Here is a 24,086-nt window from a genome sequence, read left to right on the forward strand (position 1 = left end):
ACGGGGGGAGAAGGAAGGAATGCTGGAAAGGAAAGGAATGGAAAGAAAAGAAAAGGAAAGGAAAGGAAATGAAAGGGAAGGGAAGGGAAAGGAAAGGAAGAAAATAGTGAAGGAGGAAAATAAAGAAAGGAATGGAAAGAGTAATGAAAGGTTTTGGAAAAGTCAGGTAACAAAAAACCTGGTCGGGAAACAAAGAAAAGTATGGGAAAAAGAAAAATATGGAACAGGAAGAGAGGAAGATATTGGAAAAATATTGGAAATGAAAAGGGCAGGAAAGGAGGACAAAAATGGAAAGAAAAGAAAAGAAGGGCACAGTATAGTAGTGAAGGGAATGGAAATCAAAGCGAAGGCAAAGAAATTAAGGGGAAATGAAAGAAAGGAATGCAGGATGAAAGAAAAAGAAAAAAGGACTGTGCAACAAATTTCAGACTCAGAAATCCTGTCGATGGTCCTTTTGAAGCGGATATATAAACATGCGGCAGACACTGAGAGGACGCCAGCTGTCATTCACACAGACGCCTGAAACATTCTAGCATTACCTCAGTGGGAATCATGAAGTCCGTGTGAGCAAGCTTTAAGAAATCCCATCAGGATGGAGAGAGTTTATCTGCTCAGGCAGTACCAATGATATTGTGCTTTAAGCCACATGCCCAAAACAGCTGGACTCCTCTGTGGCGTCTCACCACCTCAAGAGTACTCTTTTGAAAGCCTCTGCACTAACCAAAAAGTTTCCCTCTTTGTGAGTTCAGCGTAAATCAATGCACTGCAAACGCAAACAGGCCTTATCATGCCCCGACAGACGCGCTGTAATCAATGTAGAACAAGAAGTTGCATTGTTTTCTGTTTTCGCCCTCATTTTCGTCATCCCCCTCCTTTTTACTGCAGCTTCACTGGCCTGCAGTGTGCAAGACGATGTTTATTCACAGGTGCTGTCGTCACCAGGCTGTGACAATCCGTTAAACCAAACCGGCTGATCCCGATTCTGCTTCCTGAATATATGTGTGTGTGTGTGTGTGTGTGTAAGCAGAATCTGATTAAAATGGATGAGGTTCTGGAGTTTCTGGAGTTTTTGATCTCCAGATCGTGTTTTTTCATATGCGTTTGTGTAAAAGTAGGGTGGCCATCTGTCCGGATTTAGGTTGGAAAGTTTTTTTTACAGTACAGGCGCAACCTTGAGCCGGATGCTCATTTGTCCTGCTTTAACGATCATTACTATTTCATACTTTATCCTTACATACTGTTTACATACATCCTGTTTTTCACATATCTGTATGCAGGGAAGTAGGCGTTTTGAACACAGCAAATTACTTGCTTTTTTAGTAAAAGACTTTTGAATGAATGAACAAATGATTCAATGGCTCACTCATTAAAGCAGTGGCTTGTTGCCACCTACTGGCAGTTTTGGTTTTATATTTGAAGTATAACTGCATTTTCCCTTAACGGAAAAGTTTCTGTCACTGCTTATAGGTCTTGGAGTATTTTTCAGTTGTTAGAGTCTTTATACTGGGCTGTATAAGCTTCTGAACTATCTAAAAGTACACTATGGAGGATTTCCTATGCACACTACAGTACATGTATATGTATGCCAGGATAAACAGTGTCAGTGTCTCAGTAAGGAAGCCCATATCAGTGTTTGCTTTTGCCCTGATGCCTAGTGACTCACTGTATCTCTACAAGAAGCTGATAGTACTTGCACCGACCATAGGCCACTCTTACTCATATTATAAATATTCAGCACTTGCTTTGACTCATCCAGATTAGAAACATAATGTGGGGAATTCACTAGGAATTAATTGCGCCTGCACCTTTTTTTCTTCTTCATTGTTTTAGCATTCAATTCCATTGCCTGAATTATGCAAATAATGGCACAGCGTTAACTAGTCCAGCCAAACAGCCTGGAGGTTTGGTTAATAAGGCATAATCTATAGTAGGCCTGATTAGCATGCTCAAGCTAAAGCAGCTGGTACCATCTTAACATCCCACAGCCTGAAGACATCAGCTCTTAAATTCTCAAGGCCTCTGTCTAAGAGACGAGGAGAAAGGCTTAATGTCTGGACTCTAAGTAGCCGTGGGTGTAGCCGTCTCCCTGTCACAGATGCAGCAGAGAGAGACTGGGAGGTTTTGGAACATTAGTCTAATTGCTTGGTGCTTGAATTGTCATTTAAAGCCATTTCACTCGCACTGATAAAAGACCACGCAGTCCAACATCAGAATGCTGTTTCTGTGCCGCTGCATTTCCCACACACTGCCATCACATAAAACACAAATCGCTTTCCATGTAAGACAATCTGTTTACGGAAATAAAGATTTAAAAGTGTTGCATCCTACATGTTTACAGTACTTACAGTCACTAACTTAAGAACGAAAATGTTGTGTTTGTCACTGTACTGTTTCGATTTCTAAGGAAATGAATTGATATGATTGGCTAAAATGGTGCTTTACTTGCATTTTAAATTTGTGAAAGGAATACTACATTTGCCAGATCATACACTGTTAATTTGTCCCACAATGCAATGCATTCAACCTGTTCTTCCATTTCCAGTGTGATACATGAACTGTATCACTTTTTTTTTTCATGTCAACTTTTGGCTGTTTGATTAAGGAGATATTTTTACCCAAACTGAGAATAAAAATAACCGTTTAAAATAGTAAAAAAAAAAAAAGTTTTAAGATTTATTTGTTTTATTTTTATTCATTGAATTTTTAATAATAATAATTTAACACTTTAGCATTGATGCATTAAATTGATAAAAAAGTATTGAATACATAAAAAAAAAATTAATGTAAAAAGTAAAAGTAAAGATCTTTACTGATTGTAAATGAATAATATTTCAGAATGTTACAGTTTTACGGTCGTTGCATATTCTCATTGCAACTTTTTACAAATAGAGAATAAAGCATGTGTTTTCTGCACTGTACTGTCTGCACTGTACTGTCACTGTACTGTGTATGTCAAAATATGATCTTATTAAAGCAAGTAAAATCATAATGCAGCCTGTTTGAATTTGTGGAACAGTTTCTTTAATGGCTCTAAAAGGTAAATAGAGAAGAGACTGATAGAGAATAGACAGTTGAGAATAATAAACAACCCACACAGAGTTCATGTTCATAACATCATCTATCATGAACAGAAGAGTTGATATAGATATGCAAGTCAATCCATGCAAAAGTATAAAATAGATTGTTCTGGGACAACTATAGAATATCTTGGTATAATTTCATGTGACATTATGGAATGGGCAGCCTGCTTAGAATGCATACATAATTGAATTGAATCGTAACCAGAGATAGGTAATGGAGCAGGTGTTGCATTAGACATTCCTGCTCTGATGTCATCAGATGAGTTGGCAGACAGGAAGTGTTCATCCGCATGCACCACCTGCCCACAGACAATGACCCAGCACATTTCTCTCTCTCTCTCTCTCTCTCTCTCTCTCTCTCTCTGTGCATGTGTGTGTGTGTGTGTTTGTGTGTGTGTGTAGATGTGTTTACACAGGATTCATCTGAATTGCTCATCACTAATTCATACATGAATTTAAAAAAAATATAATTTCATTAAACACCTACACAGAAGGGTGTTTCATTGCTATTTCATAGCTTAGGTAAATGTTCTGAGTTTTTTTTCATTTAAGGAACAATTCCTTGGGGGACACAAAAATAGAAGCAACTGAGACAATAATAGCCAAGATAATTTAGTCTGAAATGTAATTTTTTAAATCTCTGACTTTTGATTGCAAATCTGAAGACATGAAATACAAATGTAAACCTCTGACATTTCAACCTCACAAACTACTCTTATTTACATTTAGTCAAACTTACACTGCAGTCAAAATGTTTGGAGTTGGTAAGATTTTTTTAATGTTTTTTTTAAATATATATATATTTATTATCATTTTTTATCAATTTAACACTGAAAAAAGCATTCATTCCTTTCTTTCTTTCAGAAAGAAAATGATTGACCCCAACTTTTGAACATTTAATCAAATTACAATCTGGGAGAAACAACCGGGAGTTAACTTCCAAGTCTCGCTTACTTGTTTGGCTCCAGCTTTTTTTTTACTGAAAACTCTTTCTCTCCTTCTCTCTCACAGTACAAGCAAGTGGAGCAGTACATGTCCTTCCACAAGCTGCCGGCTGACATGCGGCAGAAAATCCACGATTACTATGAACATCGCTACCAGGGAAAGATCTTCGACGAGGACAGCATCCTGAACGAGCTCAACGACCCGCTCAAAGAGGTGAGAAATATCTCATAGTAGTTCTGATCTAGGATTATACTATACTATTATATTACATATAAATATAGGTCATCCAAATATTCTACACATACTACACAGAAAATGTGCATACAGTAGACAGTATATATGTATTGGGATTACATCAAAATTACCCAGAATGCAGCACCCATGGCATCGTGATTGAGCAGACAGAGTGAGTGTTTATTATGACACAGCAAAGTAAAAAAGAACACTGACGACTTCATCCTCAAACACCTTTAACTCCCAGCAGCTCCTCCCTCCCTCCCTCCCTCCCTCCCTCCTCCATCTCTCTTTCTCTCAGTTGGTCAGGGCTGCTATTTTTACATGCACTGTCTTGTGACAAACCAGCTTTAAATAGATAAAGTCTCCAGTTTGTGTCCCTAGTGGAGGTAAAGGGTAGGACGTGGCTATCAAACTCATTATTTCTCCTGTGTGGTTGCTGTCAGAACCTTCCTGACACTTTTCTGAATACGTCACGATTTAAAGCACAGTGCAATTTATCCTTCATACCCAAGCCACACTAAACAAACACATCCTTCACCCCGGCAGTATGAAGACAAGGAAGACTGAATATTATGTGCATTAGGCGACAGTTAATGGCTGAAATGTGCTTGCAACCGACTGTATGGGTGCCACAACGTTTACTGCAATGCAGTGGGAAGAGAGTCTATAGATGCTTGTGATCACTATTTTTGCTTAGGAGTGCTAAGCAAAAATACATAAATTGTATATATATAGAGAGAGAGAGAGAGAGAGAGAGAGAGAGAGGTCATACAGTATTGTCCAGCCATAATAAATAATATATTAAATATTCACAATATATTTCTGTGTTTTTGCTGAGATTTAAGAAAAAGATGTAATTTCAGACAAAGAACGATGCATAAGAGATGCATACCAAATGTTGTCAGAAGGCAAAAACATTTTAAATAAATAAATTAAATAAATGAATACATCCCATTTTTTTATTTATATCAGAACTTTTTAGGTTGTTTTCCTTAAAACACATAATATAAAAAAAAAACATTTATTTATATTTTTAACACATTACTTGTTTGTGTTATTGTAATATTGAAAAAAACATTCAGATAAATAACCAAGCAAACATATGAATAAAATGTTTTGTTAATATTACATCTTCACATTACATAAAACATTATTATTATTATTATTTTTCTCCGTTCAATGTGTGTTTAGTGTGTTTTCTTCCTGTTTTGTCAGACAGGAAATTGTGTATAAAAAAATTAAGCAATATTGTGATAAAAAACAAAACAAAACACTTTTACATGATTTCAGTTATAGATATGCAAACATATCAAAAGTTTTCACAAATCAAAAACATTTCAATAAATAAATAAAGGCTGTGTGTATATTGCACATTTTTAGGTTTTTCTAAACAAGCACAAAACAAAATCTAAAGTAACAATCAAAAATACTGTAATACTGTAAAAGAAATTAAAAAAAATAATAATAATTCAAATGCATTTTTTAATTTTTCTTTACTGTTTCGAGTCTGTTGATTGTGCTTCTTTGTTTTGTCCCACAGGAAATTGTGAACTTTAACTGTCGTAAGCTGGTGGCCACTATGCCGCTGTTTGCAAACGCAGACCCTAACTTTGTGACAGGAATGCTGAGTAAGCTAAAGTTCGAGGTCTTCCAGCCTAACGATTACATCATTCGCGAGGGGACCGTGGGAAAAAAGATGTACTTCATACAGCACGGAGTGGCCAGCGTCATTACCAAATTCAGCAAAGAGCTGAAACTCACCGACGGATCCTACTTTGGAGGTCAGTTCCAAACTCACAAACAGACGGCACAAAGTTTTAACCAATTTACAGTCTACTGAACAAACAGCACGCATGGACACAAGGACATTGTTTACACATTCATGGTTTAACGCAAACAAAACCGGAAAAAAATCCAATAAAAATACTAACCCTAACTCTCACCAATGCAATGAAATTATGTACATCATACACTGACATGCCATATACAGTATAAATCACAAGCTTTTAATTCTGAGAACAGCCAGACAGTGTTTTTATAATTCAGAAATGATGTCATGAATGACCTTGATGTCACATGTTCTTCAGTGTTACCTAAGCTGCACGAGTGTGGGAACAAAAACTGAATAAAGTGCAAGTGCCAGCCACCTGCTCCAGTGGAAAACCATCTGCTACTGGTATTTTGGCCCGTAGCGGTAACGCTGCTAGCATGTGTGTGTGTTTGTACACGGGGCCGAACGTGTGTCGAAGCTGCTGGCAGTGTCAGAAAATCTCTTCCTCCTCACTGCCTTCTGATAGAAACTCACGCGTTGTCCTTGACCCACTTTTTTGACTGGCATAGGCTTTTCAGTGACCAATACCAAAGTTGACACTGAAAAGTCAGAAACAAATGGTATTTATTTATTTATTGGTTTATCAGTGGTTATCAGTTGGTTTACAGGTTTATTAATCATTGATTCATTGATTCTTCGAATAGCACTTTTTATTTAAACATTGACACACATTTGTATCAGTGAATAAATAGAAATAAAAATGCATTCTTTACAAATTATTTACTGAAAATGCAGGGGGGAAAATTATATATAAGTGGTATTTATTATTGATATTTTAATAATTATAACAATTAATAAGAATATTATGATAAATTATAATAATACAAATTTATTATTAATAATAATTGAAATAATTAAAACTAATACAATATGTATGATGATGATTAATTAGAAAAGCAAGTAACAGGGTCTATAAATCTAAAATCTTCGATTCTTGCACTTTAACACAATATTCAGTGGTTCAGTTTTAATAAAAAGAATAATAAATGCAGCAAAAGCATTCATAAAAAAATTTAATATTAATTTTAACAATAATAAATAATAATAATAACGAAAAAGAAAATGATGATGATAACCATTATTAGGTTGTTGTTATGATTATTATCATTGTTATTATTATTATAAAAAAATACTTTTATATTATATTTTTGTAATGAAATGAATACACTTATTGTTGTTGTTATAGTTTATTAACGATAATTAAAAAAAAAAAAACATTATTATTATAATGATGACAATAATGACGATGATATTAATTGATCATTAAAATTAAAACTGGCCAGGTGAAATTAGAAAAGCAGGTATTTGGGTCAGTAATCCAAAAAACCTTTCACAGATTTTTGCATTTTAAAACACATGCCATGTTTAATTTTAATAATAATAATAATACAATTATTATTATTATTATTATTATAAATAATGATAATAAAAACATGCAGTGGTTCAAAGCATCCATGTAAGTAAACTGAACCTGTGGCAGTGTGCCGTGAGGTGAGGGCTAGTTAAGGTGAAGTGTTGATGACGATGAATCAGGTAAACCCTGTCTGTAAGCTAACAGCTGGCATACGTGCTAAACCGACGGGCCTTCAAGGCTATGAGGTCAAGTGTCATTTCCATTTGCAGAGGCCCAAGAGATTGGATTGGATGCTCTTTTGTCAGGGTGAGAGAGACACACCTTCACATATTTGCTAGCTTAGGCGCTAACTCGTTTATACACTCATCCACTCTGGCCACAGAAGTGCAAAATAAGACAATTAATACAGGAATCTGAAATTTCATGACGTTTCATCATGGTGTTGCTTTCAGACTCTTTTGACATTTCTGTTGACGTTATTAGCCTGTGAAATTATACATTGTAGTGACATTTCAGCCTAACGAACCAATTAGAAATAGAACAGCAAGCGTTCTCAACTTGATACTGCACCTCATGACGCAAGAGAGATGGCACTTTTCCATTAAAATACTCCCAACACCTTGTTCCCACTCCCAGCTGGAGAGTGTTGTTAGCATGTCCCGCGGGCTACACAAGACTTTTTCCACAGCATTTTTCCCGTCCAGGACAAAATGTCAAGAGTATCATCTCTAGACTCTGTAAATAAGGCTACAAATCTGTCATTTTAAAGCACAGGATGTACAGTACTGCATTTACGGCAAATATATATATAAAAAATCAGTTGTATTTACAGACATTACATAGAGTAAACCCATGCACTTCTCAAGGTGAAAGATCCATGAAAGGGCCATCTGCACAAGATGTTCTCTAAGCACTAAGGACTTTAGATTAAACTGTCAGTGACGACTCAACAACAAGGTTCATTACAAATCTCTTTGTGAGACACTATAATCAATGAATCACTTATTTCTCAGCCACTGATGGGGTGCAGTTTTAGGTAAAAATAAGTAAAAATGTGTTTCAAAATATTTGTACTTTTTTTTTTACGTTTAATTGTCTTTGTTTTATTAGCATTAGCATTATTATTATTATTTTTATAAATACTATAATACAAAAAAGAAAGAAAAACAACAGATAATAATAATAAATTGATGTTGTTATTTTTTCTGTTAAATAATATTTTTTGTTGTTTTTATGAGAACGACATATTTAATAATAAATACATGTATAAATATAAATTATTATTATTTTAGCTTTTTGCTTTTGGAAAGCCATGATATAGATGTCGTTAAACTGTCAGCAGTAACCCCAATCAAAAAGAAACAGTCTTAATTTATTATCATCAGGACATCAACACTCAGGCAAATGCTAAAGTCATTCACCACAAGACCTATACAAATGAAAAGTTTTGCATAACCATTTAATTAAGAATGCTCTTCTTTTGTTTATTCACATAATGTCTGATATGTATAAAAAGCTCCGCCTGCCACATGTTAAACCAGATATAGTACGTCTCGTGCTGCGTTTATATGCTTTTTATCTTTTCTTCTACTCAAGGTTGCTCTTCTGCTAATCTAGCTAGCCTTGAAGATGCTCAGCCGGCCTTCTTGTCCAACGAGTGACCTTATCTAAAACGTGTGATATGTTTAATTCATCTGTTTCCCACAGAGATCTGCCTGTTGACGAAAGGTCGTCGTACAGCTAGCGTCCGCGCTGACACCTACTGCCGACTTTTCTCGCTGTCCGTGGACCATTTCAATGAAGTCTTGGAGGAATATCCCATGATGCGCCGTGCATTCGAAACTGTAGCTATCGACCGCTTGGACCGCATCGGTAAGACCAGAATCCCAACCCTCGCCTTCTCTTCTTGTCTAATGCCTGAACCTTGTGTGTGTTTATTGCGGGTTTGTCCTGTCTTCCATCGCACCTCAATCATCTACCATTGTGTTGCATGATGTGTCTATATGCTACCTTATTTTCTCCCTTTTTTTTCTTTCTCCAAATGTCTCGAATGGATTCTAGCCATTAAAAATCGTTAGAACTAACTGTAAATGCTAGGCTTAAGTAATTGGTCTGTTGGTAAGCGACAGTGCATGTAGCCGTCCTGCCCCGGGCCGGTCGCCCTGCTGGTTTTGGTTCAATGTCATCCCCAAATAGACGCATGGAGGGTGGACGGAGGCAAACCCTCACCTGCATGAGCCTCCGTTCCACTCCCCCACCTCGCACACCTGGGTATGAGCACCACCCCGTCCTCCCTTGACCCCTAGCAGCAGCAATGCGCCCCATAGAGGGGGTTTGAGCTGGTGCACTAAAGGGCAAGGCCAAAATTATTACCAGTTCTTCACATGTTAGTATAGTCCCTGCTCGTTTTTATATGCTTACTTGATTATATTTATTTACTTTATTTGTTTTTTTTCTTAAAACAAAGAAATAATTATAACAGGCTTATCAATTCAATTGAATTCAATTTATGGTAACACTTATGTATAATTTTAAAATAAGTATCCATTTTTACACACTAGTTAATAGATTGGGCAGTACTTTTACAGCATTTGTTAATCTCTGTTAATGTTAATTTATAAATTTTTAACATTTAGTGTAGAAACGGTTTCCACTCAGATACTGTTTGTAAATTTCACAATTAATTCAAAAGAAACACACTCTGAAACATACTCAAATAAACAATATTTCATTTATTTTACTTCAAAAACATATTTTTTACAGCGTATGAAGTCATATAAATGTAATTAATTTTTTTTAATTCACATTAATTAATTGATAAATGCAAAAAAGGTTCATTTTACCCAATGTATTAACTAATGTTAATAAATTTAGCCTTAATCTAAAGTGTTTAGAATTTATTTGCATTATTTTAAAACATATAGTTCCAAAACAGCATTTAATGTTTTTTGTTTGTTTGTTTGTTTTGTTTTTTATTTGTGCAAAATTTGCATGAATCACTTCAAAATCCATTAAATTACAACATTAAAAATCTGAAATATCACATTTATATTTAAGAAAATCAGTAACACCTTATACACCCACCTCATTTTTCACATTTACTACTTTACTGAATGTTCTTTTCCATAAGAACATTTCCTAAAATTAGCATTCTTTTTGTACTGTGCTTTAAAAAGTCATTTTATACATTCTTTAAATAGTTTTACATTTAAATTCATTATCACTCACACCACTCTTCATAGAAAGCCTGAAAAGAAGGATTTCTCTTTCAACCAGTTTCAAAGGAAGAATGGAAAATAAAAAAGGGATTTTATTCAAGCTGTCATAAGACACATCGGGTTCTGTAATGCTGCATATTGTAGTCTTTGTCTCATTGTTGAGATACAGGCCACCGTTCATCATGAATTTGAATTGTGTGGAATTCAAATGTGAGTTAATGCATTCTGAATATTCGTAGAATATCAGTTTTATGTTCTGCACCATTCAATGGGTTCGTTCTTTGACCTTGTCACCACTTTTTTATGCTAGTCGATTGAATTCTCTGTCACTATGGTTTACAGTAGGATCTAGAGCATGAGCCTTGTTACTTTTCACCCAACATTTCCATGAATCTTTTATTCAATAGGAATATTTAACTAGTTTGTGACAGACCAGATTTGAAGTGAAGCACAAATGCATCTTAAATTCAGCGGTCACATCCAAGCATAGTTCCAAAATATGCATTAAAAAAAATAATAAAAAAAAATAAGAGTTGATATGAGTATATAATACATCCATATAAAAATGTGTCTTGTTTCTTTCTTTGCACCTTTTGATTTCACAGTTCATAAGATAAAACCAGAAGATAATTTAAGATGTGACCTGAAAACGCAAAGTAAATATTTCTCCTTTGAGCATATGAATCGGTTATGCCGTATACTAATATAGCATGAAGCCCTGCATAATTTCACAACTTGAGTGCATGCTAGAAACATAACACAGAACATCCCTTTTTAAGTTCCATTATACAGTCATTTGCATTAAAATAAAAATAAAATAAAAAATAAGCACCTGCTTGCCTGCATCCAAAAAAACTAAAAAAAAAAAAAAAAGTTAATTTTGGATTATAGTTATAGGTTCTATTTATTTATTTGTTTATTTACATTTTCCCTTGGTTCTTTTTATTTTTGTGTTTATTTGCTAAATTCTGGCATGCTGCTATAGACTTGCCTTGCACTAAAAGTTGGATTGGATTGGTTTGGATCAATATGCCCACACCATTGTGACATGCACATCACAACTAATCAATAACAGATAAGAATTGATGTAATCGGTCCAATCAAATCTAATTCAATTCAGTTCAATGAAACCCTAAGACGACAGTATGCATTACGCTGTCTGAATTCAAAACTAGGGTTCTATCTGCACCCAGCTCTGTTTGTGGCATTGACGTTTTTACCCTTTAAATGTCAGTCACAACAGTCTAAACAAAGCTAAGACGTGCATTTGTCCTTTCATGTGGAGAACGGGCTTGTACTAGATTGCCACTGCAAGTTGCCAGCACTCACAAAACACTTCTGATTTGACATTAGTCCAACTAAAACAAGGGGTCTTGTCTCATACAAGGGAAAAATACGGACCGTGACATGATTGGTGCTCCATGTACTGTTTTTTGGACTGCAAGTGCTTGTCTCGTCCTAAGCAAAAGAATTTGACAAAAAAAAGAAAACAAAAGTTACCATGCATTAACCAGAATGACATGTTGTACAATTGATGTATCTATCTTTATTTAAAAATTATTTGACCAGGAGCCCCTCTTGAGATGAGCTCATCTCGTTTTCAAGAGTGTCCTGGCCGACCAGTAGGCAGCAGGTAAATTCCTCATGACGATCCAGATTTTCCCCCCTCACATCTGAAATGATCCACAGGCTTAAGGTGCACCCAGTGGACCTCAAAACCAAGGTTAAATCAAACAAATAAAAGGCCATTGTAAGTAAAAACAAGGTTGCATGCTATTGTTAAAGTCAAGGCAAGTAATTTTTATGTCATGTTTGGCCATGTTGTATGCCATGTTTTGGCCACTGTCTTTAAAGTAATCAGTGCATGCATACTATTTGATTGGTTTTAGAAACTCCAAAAGATGTGCTTCACTTAAGGTGTTTACTGCAAGGAAATAATCATAATGACAACAACGCTGCTCCTTGTTATGATGATGTTGCAAAACAAAAATGTTAATATTTGTCTGTATCTTTAACAGTGGTGGGAAAGATTCTTTAAAATGAGCTTGCTAAGCCTGTTTAAAATAGTTCATTTATAATCAAGCTATTTAAAAAGTTGTAAAAGGTTTAAAAGGTTGTTTGAGCTCAATGGTGTGCCACATTCACGGCTCACTGTGTTCCACTCATTAATTAGAGAATGGAGGCAGAATCCAAGTTATTAGGCATCTTAAGTGGCTCACAGATCCAAAGAAACAAAGCCCAATATCCCCATTCAGACCCCAGAAGATTGCAGCAGAGGGCTAATGTGTCTCAGTGGAGCTCAGAGGTGAGATAGAATGTTCGGTTCTGCTGAATGTCTAAGAATATTCAGTGGAGATGCGTGTTCCTCCGTACAAGCCCCGTAGGTTTTGTTCTGAAAGAGACGGTGGGTTACTGTGAAATCAGTGCTAAAGCAATGTTCAGAATGTCTTTTTTAAGAGTCTTAAGAGCTCACAATCAAATGTTGTGGCACTCTCAAATGATATTTTTGGCAAAAGTCCCTACAAGAAATAAACATTACTCAATTATTTCTTCTAAACAATGAGACGGAGAAAGAAAGAAAAAAGGAGTTTTAGCAAAGTCTGCCATCAAACAGCGCTTCTTTCTGAGACACGTCACAAAAATGAATAGGAATGTTTGACACTCCGATGTAAGATATATGTCTATAGAAAGTCTCGGAGCTCATTATCTGCAGTCATACCGGTGTGTGAACACACTCATCACATAGATATAAATGATAGAAAACAGAACATATCATGCTTCATCCAGGCTTGCTTTTTGACGGTTTTGGAAGAAGACCTGTTATGACACTGCAGCATGATGAATGCTACAATCTAGAAATGATTAGATCAGTGTTTGCTGATCTACTATCAAATGTTTAGAATGCGCTAGGCAAATAGAAATTAATTTATAATATATCAGAATGTTGTTTATGAACCGTGGTTATACAGAAAAAGCATATGTGCTAGTGCTAATCGTGTCGTTGTTTTTTGTTAGGAGTGGGCAAAAGTAGTATTAATGACTGCTAATGTGTACATGTGTATTAAATATTGCTTTGATAAGTTTAATAACAGCTTGATACTCGTGCCCTGGTTTCAAAAACAAGTCTAGACCCAGACTTAAAATACTTAAAATGCTCATGTTTAGACTACTAATTAGATCACTTTGGTTTGAGATTGCATTCTTTCCATTTAACGACTGATGGATCTGGAAGGAGCTTGTCTAGATCCCCTTCTCCGCTGGCGCTTTCGAGTCCTGTGAATAACATGTTTCTGATCAACCCCTCATTCACAGAATTCACGATACCTCCAAACCTCTTTTCAGACATCACGTAAGTTTATAGATGTACAGTGAGTCTTAATTAAGAAGTAGACCGTAGTCTCTTCAATGTTCATCTGGATTCATTTCACTGCGGCTGCCGGTAGATTACACATCACGGCCTTTGCCTTCCGAGAACAAACGCACAAAGGCGCTTTCTTTCAGGGTGGGTTGTAAACATAATGTGCAATCAGTCACTATATTTGTGTAAGGAAATAGTGTATATTTGGATATGCAAGGTTATGACAGGACTGTAAAACCTCGGAGACGTCTCCAGGAAGGCTTTTGTTCTTACCGCGATTATGTATACGTTATTCCTGTCCCCTGAATAACCGTTCCTGTCCAGACCAGACTTGTTCATCCTCAAGAGCCTCTTTCTTTCTTAAGTGATATGATATCTCACATTTTCTCCCTCAGCTAATAACAAATTACTTGGTGCTGGAACTCTGTGTTATTGGTTATTGATCGCTTCCCCCCGTGGGAATGGTCTTAAATAAAATGCACGTATTACAGTAAGCTATTAGGAGACAGTGTTGAAATTCCTTCATCCTGACAGTTTACTTTCATGCTTTACCACATTATGTTCCTAATAGCAGATCATGTTGTTCTTATTTTAATTTAAACTGTCATCCATCTGGCGATGATGGCTAATGTCCACATACTTTTGGCTATGTAGTTTATGTTTATACAACAAAAGTATTATTTCCATATCACATTAAATCTTACTGTATGTGCCCGTCTACTTTTAAGCCATCTTGGTTTATCAAGTCTTTTCGCCATAATTTTTTTTCTATAGGGATTTGAACTATTCAATAAAGATTTAAAGACATTCTCCAAAAAAAAAAAAAAACAAAAAAAAAAAACATTATTTATAGAAAATGACACAATGTTACAAACTTTGAACGAAAGCAAAAAAAAAGTACTGAAAATGTCGACATATTACCATATTTATTGAGGGAGTAACTATAATTCCATGACTGAAGCATTGCAAATTAAGTAAAAAAAAAAAAAAAAAAAAAAATTATATATATTATACATACACATATATATATATATATATATATATATATATATATATATATATATATATATATATATATATATATATATATATATATATATATATATATATATATATATATATATATATATATATATATATATATATTAAAACTATGATTTCTAAAATATGCTACTATTTCAGTAATGCCTGACAGGTATTCGTGACAATTTATGCATGCTTTTCCAAAAATAAAATAAAAAAATAAAAATAAATGCTATGGTATTGTTCATGGAACTTTTCCAAAGTTTAAAGAATAAAAAAAGTAAAAAGTGAAGTGACATTCAGCCAAGTATGGTGACCCATACTCAGAATTTGTGCTCTGCATTTAACCCATCCGAAATGCACACACACAGAGCAGTGAACACACACACACACACACTGTGAGCACACACCCGGAGCAGTGGGCAGCCATTTATGCTGCGGCGCCCGGGGAGCAGTTGGGGGTTCGGTGCCTTGCTCAAGGGCACCTAAGTCGTGGTATTGAAGGTGGAGAGAGAGCTGTTCATGCACTCCCCCCACCCACAACTCCGTCCAGCCCGAGACTAGAACCCACAACCCTTCGAATGGGAGTCCAACCCTCTAACCATTAGGCCACGACTTCCCCATGAATATTATTCATGATGCAGTAATTAAATATTTATCACCTGTTTTGACGCATTGCAAAACTATTAGAACCCCGCCGTCATAAACTAGTCCCACAATAATAAAGTCTTAAATTCAAACTAAAATAATTTTTTCCTCTAATCACAAAATGGTGTAATAATCCTTTCTTAATGATTAAATATATAACAGCTCTGCGCTCAACACTGCAGACAGTTTGACTGTAAAACTTTATATGTCCCACAGAGCAGCTGGGTCATGAAACCTTTTCACCTTGAATTTTAAAAACCTCAGGTTTCCTCATGCATGATTCTGTCATACAGCTATGGCGGAGAGATTGATATCCTATTGCTTTATGCCTTCAGCTCATAAGAGCCCTACTCAGTCATCTTATGTAACAATAAAGCTATGCTCAGCTATTGTGTACAAAAGGGCAGTAATAGTAGAGTTTCATGGAAAAATCGATGCATCCCTCATTTATGATAGCAGCAAAACTGTGACTTGAAAAGAAACTTGAAAAGAAACAGATCTAAATCCATTGGCACACTGGAGTGAAGTTGAATTCATATTTGAAAACCCAAATAACCCTCTAGAATTGTTTACAAACATCAGTCAATCAATCAGTTGATTTTCCTTATTTTAACTTCCAATTTATAGAATATGGCATTGATTTCACAGTAACCCAAGAAACAGATCAAACAGATGACTATTAATTGTATTGATCAATGATAATACCTATATGTAGTTCTGTATAATTAAAAATGTAAATAACTTTCCAAAATGGCAAATAAATAGGTATTTGAAAATAATAAAACAAAGTAAATTGACGTTTAAAATGTTACTAAATGTATCAAATTATAAATTATATTTAATATTTATATATTGAAATTGATCAAAAATGCAAATGGCTTTTCTTTATTCATTTTCCAATGCTAAATCAATTTTATTTTACTGTTACATTTAACAAATTTAAAACTTTTTTTGAATTTATTTAGTCTTTTTGAATATTATTTTTAAAGTGACGCTCCCATTCCTCCCCCAACACAAAACCTTAACTTAACTTAGCTCTTAGGGTAGATGGACAATAAAAAGCTAATATTTAAGAGAAGAGACAATAACAGTCATGAATACAACAACTACAACTAAGTTTATACCCCAAAATATCCTAGGAAAAGCTTGTGGGATCATTAGCTGATGACGATCATTTTTATTTCTCAGAGTAAAGGCCTACTATTACTCAGTGTAGTGCAATAAAACATTTTGTTTGTTCTCTTAAAGTAGATAGATTCCCCGCTGGAAAACAAACAGCTTAGACATACCCAATCTATCTCGTCTCCTAGCCTGGCCAAGCTTGTCGACAGCTAAGTTTAGCTGGTTGTGGTCTCAGAGTCTTATCAAGTGCTCAAAACCCCTCTAAAACCAGCAAAGGCTTGACACTTGTTTTTCAGCAGGGTAATGAAACTCGTAATTTATCTGTGGCGTTCTCTGAGATTGTGATGTTTTAGACTCCAAAATGTGTGTATTGGCTCTAGCAACAGTGAAAAACAAATGTGAGATTGAGATTGAGTGCATAACCATATGAGGTAAGCACCTCCAGATGTTGAATCCAAAATCATTCCTACTTCAAAATCTCTATTTATGGGTGACTAGCCTCCCCTTTCTACATTTGTGATACCTTTGTGCTTCTCCTCTCACTGTTCAACACCCTTTGTTGTCCCATTTGGTCTAGACTATGGGTTTCCAAACTTGGTCCTGGGGGGCCGGTGTCCTGCAGAGTTTAGCTCAACACACCTGCCTGGAAGTTTCTAGTGTGCCTAGAAAGGCCTTGATTGGCTGATTCAGGTGTGTTTAATTAGGATTGGAGCTAAACTCTGCAGGACACCGGCCCTCCAGGACTGAGTCAGAGCACCCCTAGTCTAAATGTTACCCACTCAGCCCGACTAAAAACTGACTCTCTTTCGGTTTCACCTCCAAACAGGGAAGAAGAACTCACTCCTGCTCCAAAAATTCCAGAAGGATCTGAACGCTGGCGTCTTCAACACTCAGGAGAACGAGCTGCTGAAGCAGATCATCCGGCAGGACCGAGAGATGGTGATGATGGTGGATCGGAAGCAGTCGGTCACGGGGATGAACTCCACGCCGATGTCTGGAAACTCCATCATTAACTCTCCCGCCCAGCCACCGTTCAGTACAGCAACTGCCATTCTTGGGAACAACCAATTACAGCAGCAGGCCGCCCCACTAAGTTACAGCACCTCCGCTACTATAACCCCGTCAGGCCGCATGCCGCCCTCACAGGGCGTCACGTTTTCGGCACCAAGCGTTTCTCACGGCAACTTGAGCACCTCTTCTGCAAATCCCCCTACGCCCTTGCAGCAGCAAACAGGGGCAATAATGTCTCCTTGTTCGTTCACCACATCCATTTGCAGTCCCCCAGTGCAAACCCCTATAGCCAGCCGAACATTCCAGTACGGATCACCGACGGCCTCCCAACTGTCCCTTGTACAGCAACCCTTATCCCAGCAGCCCTCACCTGCCTCCATACCTCAACAACCGCCACAACAACAACAACAGCCGCAGCAATCAAAAGTGGCGTCTCCTCAGAGGAGCGATGTCCACAAGAGCGCACAGGTGCTCCAGTCAGGCAACCTGAGCAAGGACATACGCCACCTCTCTGCCTCGCAGCCATCACTGCCCCACGAGACCTCATTTGCTGCCCGGGCACATCCCACATCGGGCGAATCACTCGCTTCCATTCAGTCACCCATTGGATCCGTGGCAGGCGTCCAGGCCCCGGGCTCTGTCCTGCAAAGCGGCATCCGCTCCAACGTTCCACAGAGGGTTGCCCTTTTCCGGCAGATGTCATCGGGCGCATTACCACCGGTGCGCACGGCGCCCTCTAGTGCTCAGCACAGGGATTCCACAGGCTCCAGGAGAGAGTCGGCAGTCTTAACCAGTGCAGAGACGGAACAAGACAAGATGCGGTTCGCATCAAATTTATGATCCTGTTTTATGTTTTTTTTCATGTTCATTTTTTTAAAAGATATTTTGATTGATTTTTACGGAGAGACTAAAGAATGGGGAAAAGACTTTCCTCCAACTTCCTCTGAGAAAAAAATAACCTCATAGCTATCCTGAACAGAATTTCCTTATACTATATTTTAGACACATTTCCCCTTCAACTTAAGAATGTATATTGTACAAATATATATGAGCAAATCCAACTAGAATATTTGGTATTGACCACATGAGAAAACAACAATTCTAGTATAAACACAAGTCTTCCTCTCTAACATATGTGACTATAATGTGTCTGAAGATGTTCATTCCTGTTGATATTTTCCTTACAGTCTGGATTTTTTTGTTTGTTATTGTTTTTGTTACTGGAATGCTTCTGAATGTTATTTATTTACCATCTTTGTTCTCAACGAGATGACAAAACAAGTCCAGCATTCAGCAGCTTTTGGCATCACTGTGGAAAATGTTTGTGCAAATCGAACCTGGGAAATACTGAAATGTTTAAAAAGCACACCTAAAACTTTTAGCGGCTGGAAAAAAAAAAGAATAATATCAGAAAATGCTCAGAGCATCAAATCAAGGTGCAGTTTCGATCTCTGCAATACTTTGTGTTGTGCAGTAATTCCGTTGCGTTTCAAGACAGCATTTGTGCATTAAAGGGAATGTATTCTTTTTTCTTTTAATTTTTACAAAGGATGCGTGGTCAAATTGGATGGTTTTATTTTCTATATCTGATTTAAGGACAAGGCGGACATTATGAAATGTCACTTAAAGACTGTACATTTACTGTACAATATTTATAAAACTAAAGATTATCACCATTATGCAATAGACTGTGATATAAAGATTACCTATATGTGTGTTGTAAATAGTTTTGTAGAACTAGTATTTACAAAAGTAATGTGTGGTGCATTTCTCAAACATGGCAATGTCTTATCTCTGTCAGCCGCCTGGGTAATGCCTATACTGAATATGTGTGTGTTTGTGTGTGTATATATATATATATATATATTATATATATATATATATATATATATATATATATATATATATATATACACACACACACATATACATACATACATACATACATGCACACACAAATGGTAATATGTGACAACAAACATCAGAAACATTCATTAGAGATAAGAAAACCTTAATGCAAATAGTAGCATAACACAGTAGGTATACTAAAAACAATATAAGTATTTAAAAATAACATGCTGGTCAAATATAAAGGTATATGAGTGATTACAGTGGCACGAAACCACTGCAGTGGGGGGGGAGGGGGGTATGCATCTTCATCATCATCATCATCAGTAGAGCTTAATGCATTTAGCCAATGTTACATCATCATTTATGTTTAATCATCATCATTTTATGTTATGTTTGTAATGGGAATCGGATGATTTAGTTGATCATTTCCTGCGCTGATGTAACACAAGGAAGTGTTATAGGCTGCCTGCATACATCGATAAATGCTTTGTTTTATAATAGTTTCATGTTAATAATGTTTTTCTCATTGATCAGTATTAACAGATGTACACACTAATCCAACGTCATACTATTACATGGAAGTAGATGTTCTGGTTATGCTTTTTCCATATTTTTTTGCATTTAAAGACTTTGAAAAACATTCAAACTTGACATTCATGTATTTATTTGCTGTGCTAGTTTTACAAAAACACGTCAACCTTTAGGTCTAAGTTATGAAACATAAATATCTGTGACCTGCAGGCACAGCTGACACAACACAATTATGGAAATGGCCTGCAGAACCATTATGTATGTTTTCAAGAGAAACTATGTGAATCCGACAAAGAACAGATGAGGAAATATAGACGTTAAAAGAAAGAAAACCAGAAGCTGCTTTGCATTAAGGTTTTTATCTCTCCCGTATGTTGATTCATCCAGTTTGGGGCTTTAGACTTAGCATGTCAGTTATCTATATTGGAGGTAAAACAGATTTAACTAGGGGTAACCAGCAGCTGTGACCCCATCTATTTTTAATTTATTCATTCAATATTGCTACTGAAAGTCGGTTGAACAATGCAAAAACTCATCTGACCTGTGCAAAGTCTCCAAGCCCCCTTGCACAATGTTTAAAAGATAACAGTATAAAAAAAAACATTAAAAAAAACACGTGTCAGTACTGTACCAGTGCAAATCCCATACAGCGACCATAAACGCATGCATTGTCACAAATAGGCTACTTAAAAGAGAAACTATTTAAAAAACGTTGATGTTTAAATGTATCGTGAGATTATGTTTTTTTGTTCATTGTCTGCTTAGACGTTCTCTGTGCATATCAGAAACAATGCATTTTCATGAAAAGGACATTCTTAAGTATTTGTGCCTAAACTATAGCCATGTTTCATCCTGTTCATTTTATGAGTGTGACTCATTCGCGCACACGTGTATGTAAACAAGTGTATACGTCTATGTTCAGTGTTTTCCGACAAGAACAAAAAGCAATGGGAATGGCCAAACATATCGGAGCAAAAGGATGACATTTGCTCGGCGCGTGCGATTGACATACTAGTGAAAATACCAAGTATATCTATTCGCGAACAAATCAGTATCAGCTGGAATCACGACAGATCATTGGTTAAATGTGTGTGGAAGTTAGCTTTTTAGCCACTGGTGTTGGCTTTGATGTTGTGTGGAATGAAACCGGCCAAAGTGAAACATTTCAAACAAACTTTCTTTGTGAATTGCACTTTCTGTTTAAAGAAATAGAGAACTTAGATGCAGAAACCCATGCATTAGCTGGTTAACTAAAGGGGTTGCTGCATCATCCAGAATCACATCCTCTGCCCCTGGCCAACGGGACGACCTTTGTGTTCAAATGCAACAAAAAGCGCTTAACTCCTGCTATGCCATGGTGTATAGAGACTAGTGTACAGATAGGACGGTCAGCGGTATTCTGGGTATCTGCTATTTTTTGAAACTGTACTTGCCTTCGGAGGGGAACGCTTCCCGTATTAATGTGCTTTTTCCTCTCAGCTTTAAACACTGTTAGAATTCGGGATTGGGAAGGAGAGGCATTCATTCAACAATACACTAAAAAAGAGAATGCTGTCACTTTCTGAGGAGGCATTTAAGAAAACCAGCACATATCTTTGTATGTTGTTTGTTTTTATCATATGTGTTTATGTGATGGGAAACGAACAATGCAAAAGGAAAAGGAGGAGTGATGTTAAAATAAAGGGAAAAACCAAAACGGTTGGTTTGCAGCCTCCACGATTCAGGTGAAATCATTCTGTTTGAATATGTTCAATGACGTGATGCAAAATGAAGGAAGGTTCTAGAACAGGCCTCAAGCTCTTCTTTATCTCAGCTATATATTTTTTTCATTATGCTTGTTCATGTACACCAATGCTTGGTTTAAAAAATAAAAAAAAAAATAAAAAAATAATGGGGGAAAATCATTCAATAAATATACATGAACAATTAGTTACTTGATCCTGAATAAAGAAAGGTACATGTATACTTTCTTACACCTATATGCAGACAAACGGTGTTTGTCAAAAAATTATTTCAATTTTCATTATTTTTTGGTTTTTATTGTTTCTTTGTAAATAATAACCTTTAAAAATAGAGAAAAAATAAAAAGAACTATTGCCATTTACCACCAAGCTTCAGTGTGATTTTGTGATAGTTGCCATTTAATCTTCAACTTTGCTTGCGTTATTTTATTATAGATTATTACAATATACAGACATGACTGAGGTGTGCAATTACATTTTGCAGTTATGTATGAGTTCAGATTTTAATATTGGCTCATGAAAAATGGTAAATATTCTTGCTAAAATCTCAGGCGTGGTTACAAACAGTTGCGCCATTATTATGATGCCAATCTAGACATACACTCTCACATATAACGTTTACAAAAAAGAATTTCCACAGCAACATCACATACAAATGTGCCCCAAAGAACCTTTCAATGAACAGTTCTTAAAAACAAGCCATTTTTTTTTTTTAGAATTTGAAGACCATTTTAATAATCTGAAGAACATTTTAAATAACCTTTTGTCTAATGGAAGGGTTGCATGTTAAAGTTTCTTCATACTGTTGAACCATCAATGCCAATAAAGAAAAAAAGAATAAAACCATCAGTATCTTGATCTTCAACAGCCTTGCAAACACACAGAACCCCTAGCAGCATCCAAAGTCACTCAGAACCACACTGCAGTGCTTTGGAAACACTTCTGATAACACATATTAAGATATTAAAATCATTCACTAAATCAATCCAATTTTTGCTGGTTTACACAAACAACTAAACAACAACACTGAAAGAAAATCCATTCACTGTGAACACAAAATAGTCCAGTCTGTAAAGCCAAGCTCTTCACAGGTAAAAGGAAAGATTGATCTAACCAAATCCTTTTGTCCCTTGTTCAAGAACCCTCCATTGTGTGTCCAAAAGCTGAATCCAGACATGATTAATCCACATATAATGACTGTCAATTTTAGGTGACAGTAGAAAAGTCCAAAATCATTTAGTCTGTTTGGAGAAAACTGAATAATTGTATAATGTAGGACCCAAAACACATGCAAGGAGGAAACAGGTGGAAGAAGGGCCTAGAAACCAACTTAAAAAATCCCCTTCACTTCCTGTTGTGTCCAGAATTAGAAATATAGATGAACTATTTAACATTTTCTTATTGTTAAGGTCATCTTGCTTTCTGTGCTGTATAAGTACAGAGATTTAAAAGATAGTGTGTGACACAGTGATCGTGGGAGAGAACGGAATATAAAATTTGGAGAAGGAACAGAGAAGACATGTCAGTGACTCTTGTGGTGAAATAAAAATCATTTCTTTGGGATGGTCAGGATTTCCATTCATTCCCCTCGGAGGCGTTATCAGTCATGAAGTATTCATGCATTGAGACAGAACCCTCTCATGGTTGGTGCTGATTAACAGGACACTTTACACACACTTTGGATACATAATTCACAATCCTCAAAACAGGGATTATTAGACTTCTGCATGCCTAATAAATCTGAGATAGAATGAAACATTTGCATCTCTTAATATATATAATCCTCTTCAGGGTTTTGATTAAATGAGGCAAAACTAGATTATTAATCAGGATTTCATAATACCCTTACCCTAATTTACCCTTAAATATTAAAAACAATTAAAAATTTAAGAATACAATTTTTAAGATGTTAAAGTTCAGAAAATAATCTTGCCTTTCATTAACGTCCAGTTTTTTTATGCAAAAATAAATAAATCCAACATCTGTCTAAAACATTTCAATAAACAATATATATATATATACACAATATATATATATATATATATATATATATATAATATTTATATACACACACACCACACTGTATGTATAATATATATAATATATATATATATATATATATATATATATATATA

The 24,086-nt window shown here is 35.9% G+C and overlaps 1 protein-coding gene across 1 annotated transcript in view; it reads left to right on the plus strand.

The window, feature by feature from the left end:
• Window positions 1–19,665, plus strand: part of LOC113063946 (potassium/sodium hyperpolarization-activated cyclic nucleotide-gated channel 1-like) — a 79,664-nt gene extending 59,999 nt beyond the window's left edge. Inside the window, 4 exon segments of the mRNA XM_026234417.1 lie at window positions 4,092–4,238; window positions 5,803–6,043; window positions 9,155–9,319; window positions 17,643–19,665. Coding sequence (XP_026090202.1) covers window positions 4,092–4,238; window positions 5,803–6,043; window positions 9,155–9,319; window positions 17,643–18,667 — 1,578 coding nt within the window. The 3' untranslated portion in view covers window positions 18,668–19,665.
• Window positions 19,666–24,086: the final 4,421 nt, after the last annotated feature.

The sequence above is a fragment of the Carassius auratus genome, chromosome 46, assembly GCF_003368295.1.
Source record: "Carassius auratus strain Wakin chromosome 46, ASM336829v1, whole genome shotgun sequence".
Lineage (NCBI taxonomy): Eukaryota > Metazoa > Chordata > Actinopteri > Cypriniformes > Cyprinidae > Carassius > Carassius auratus.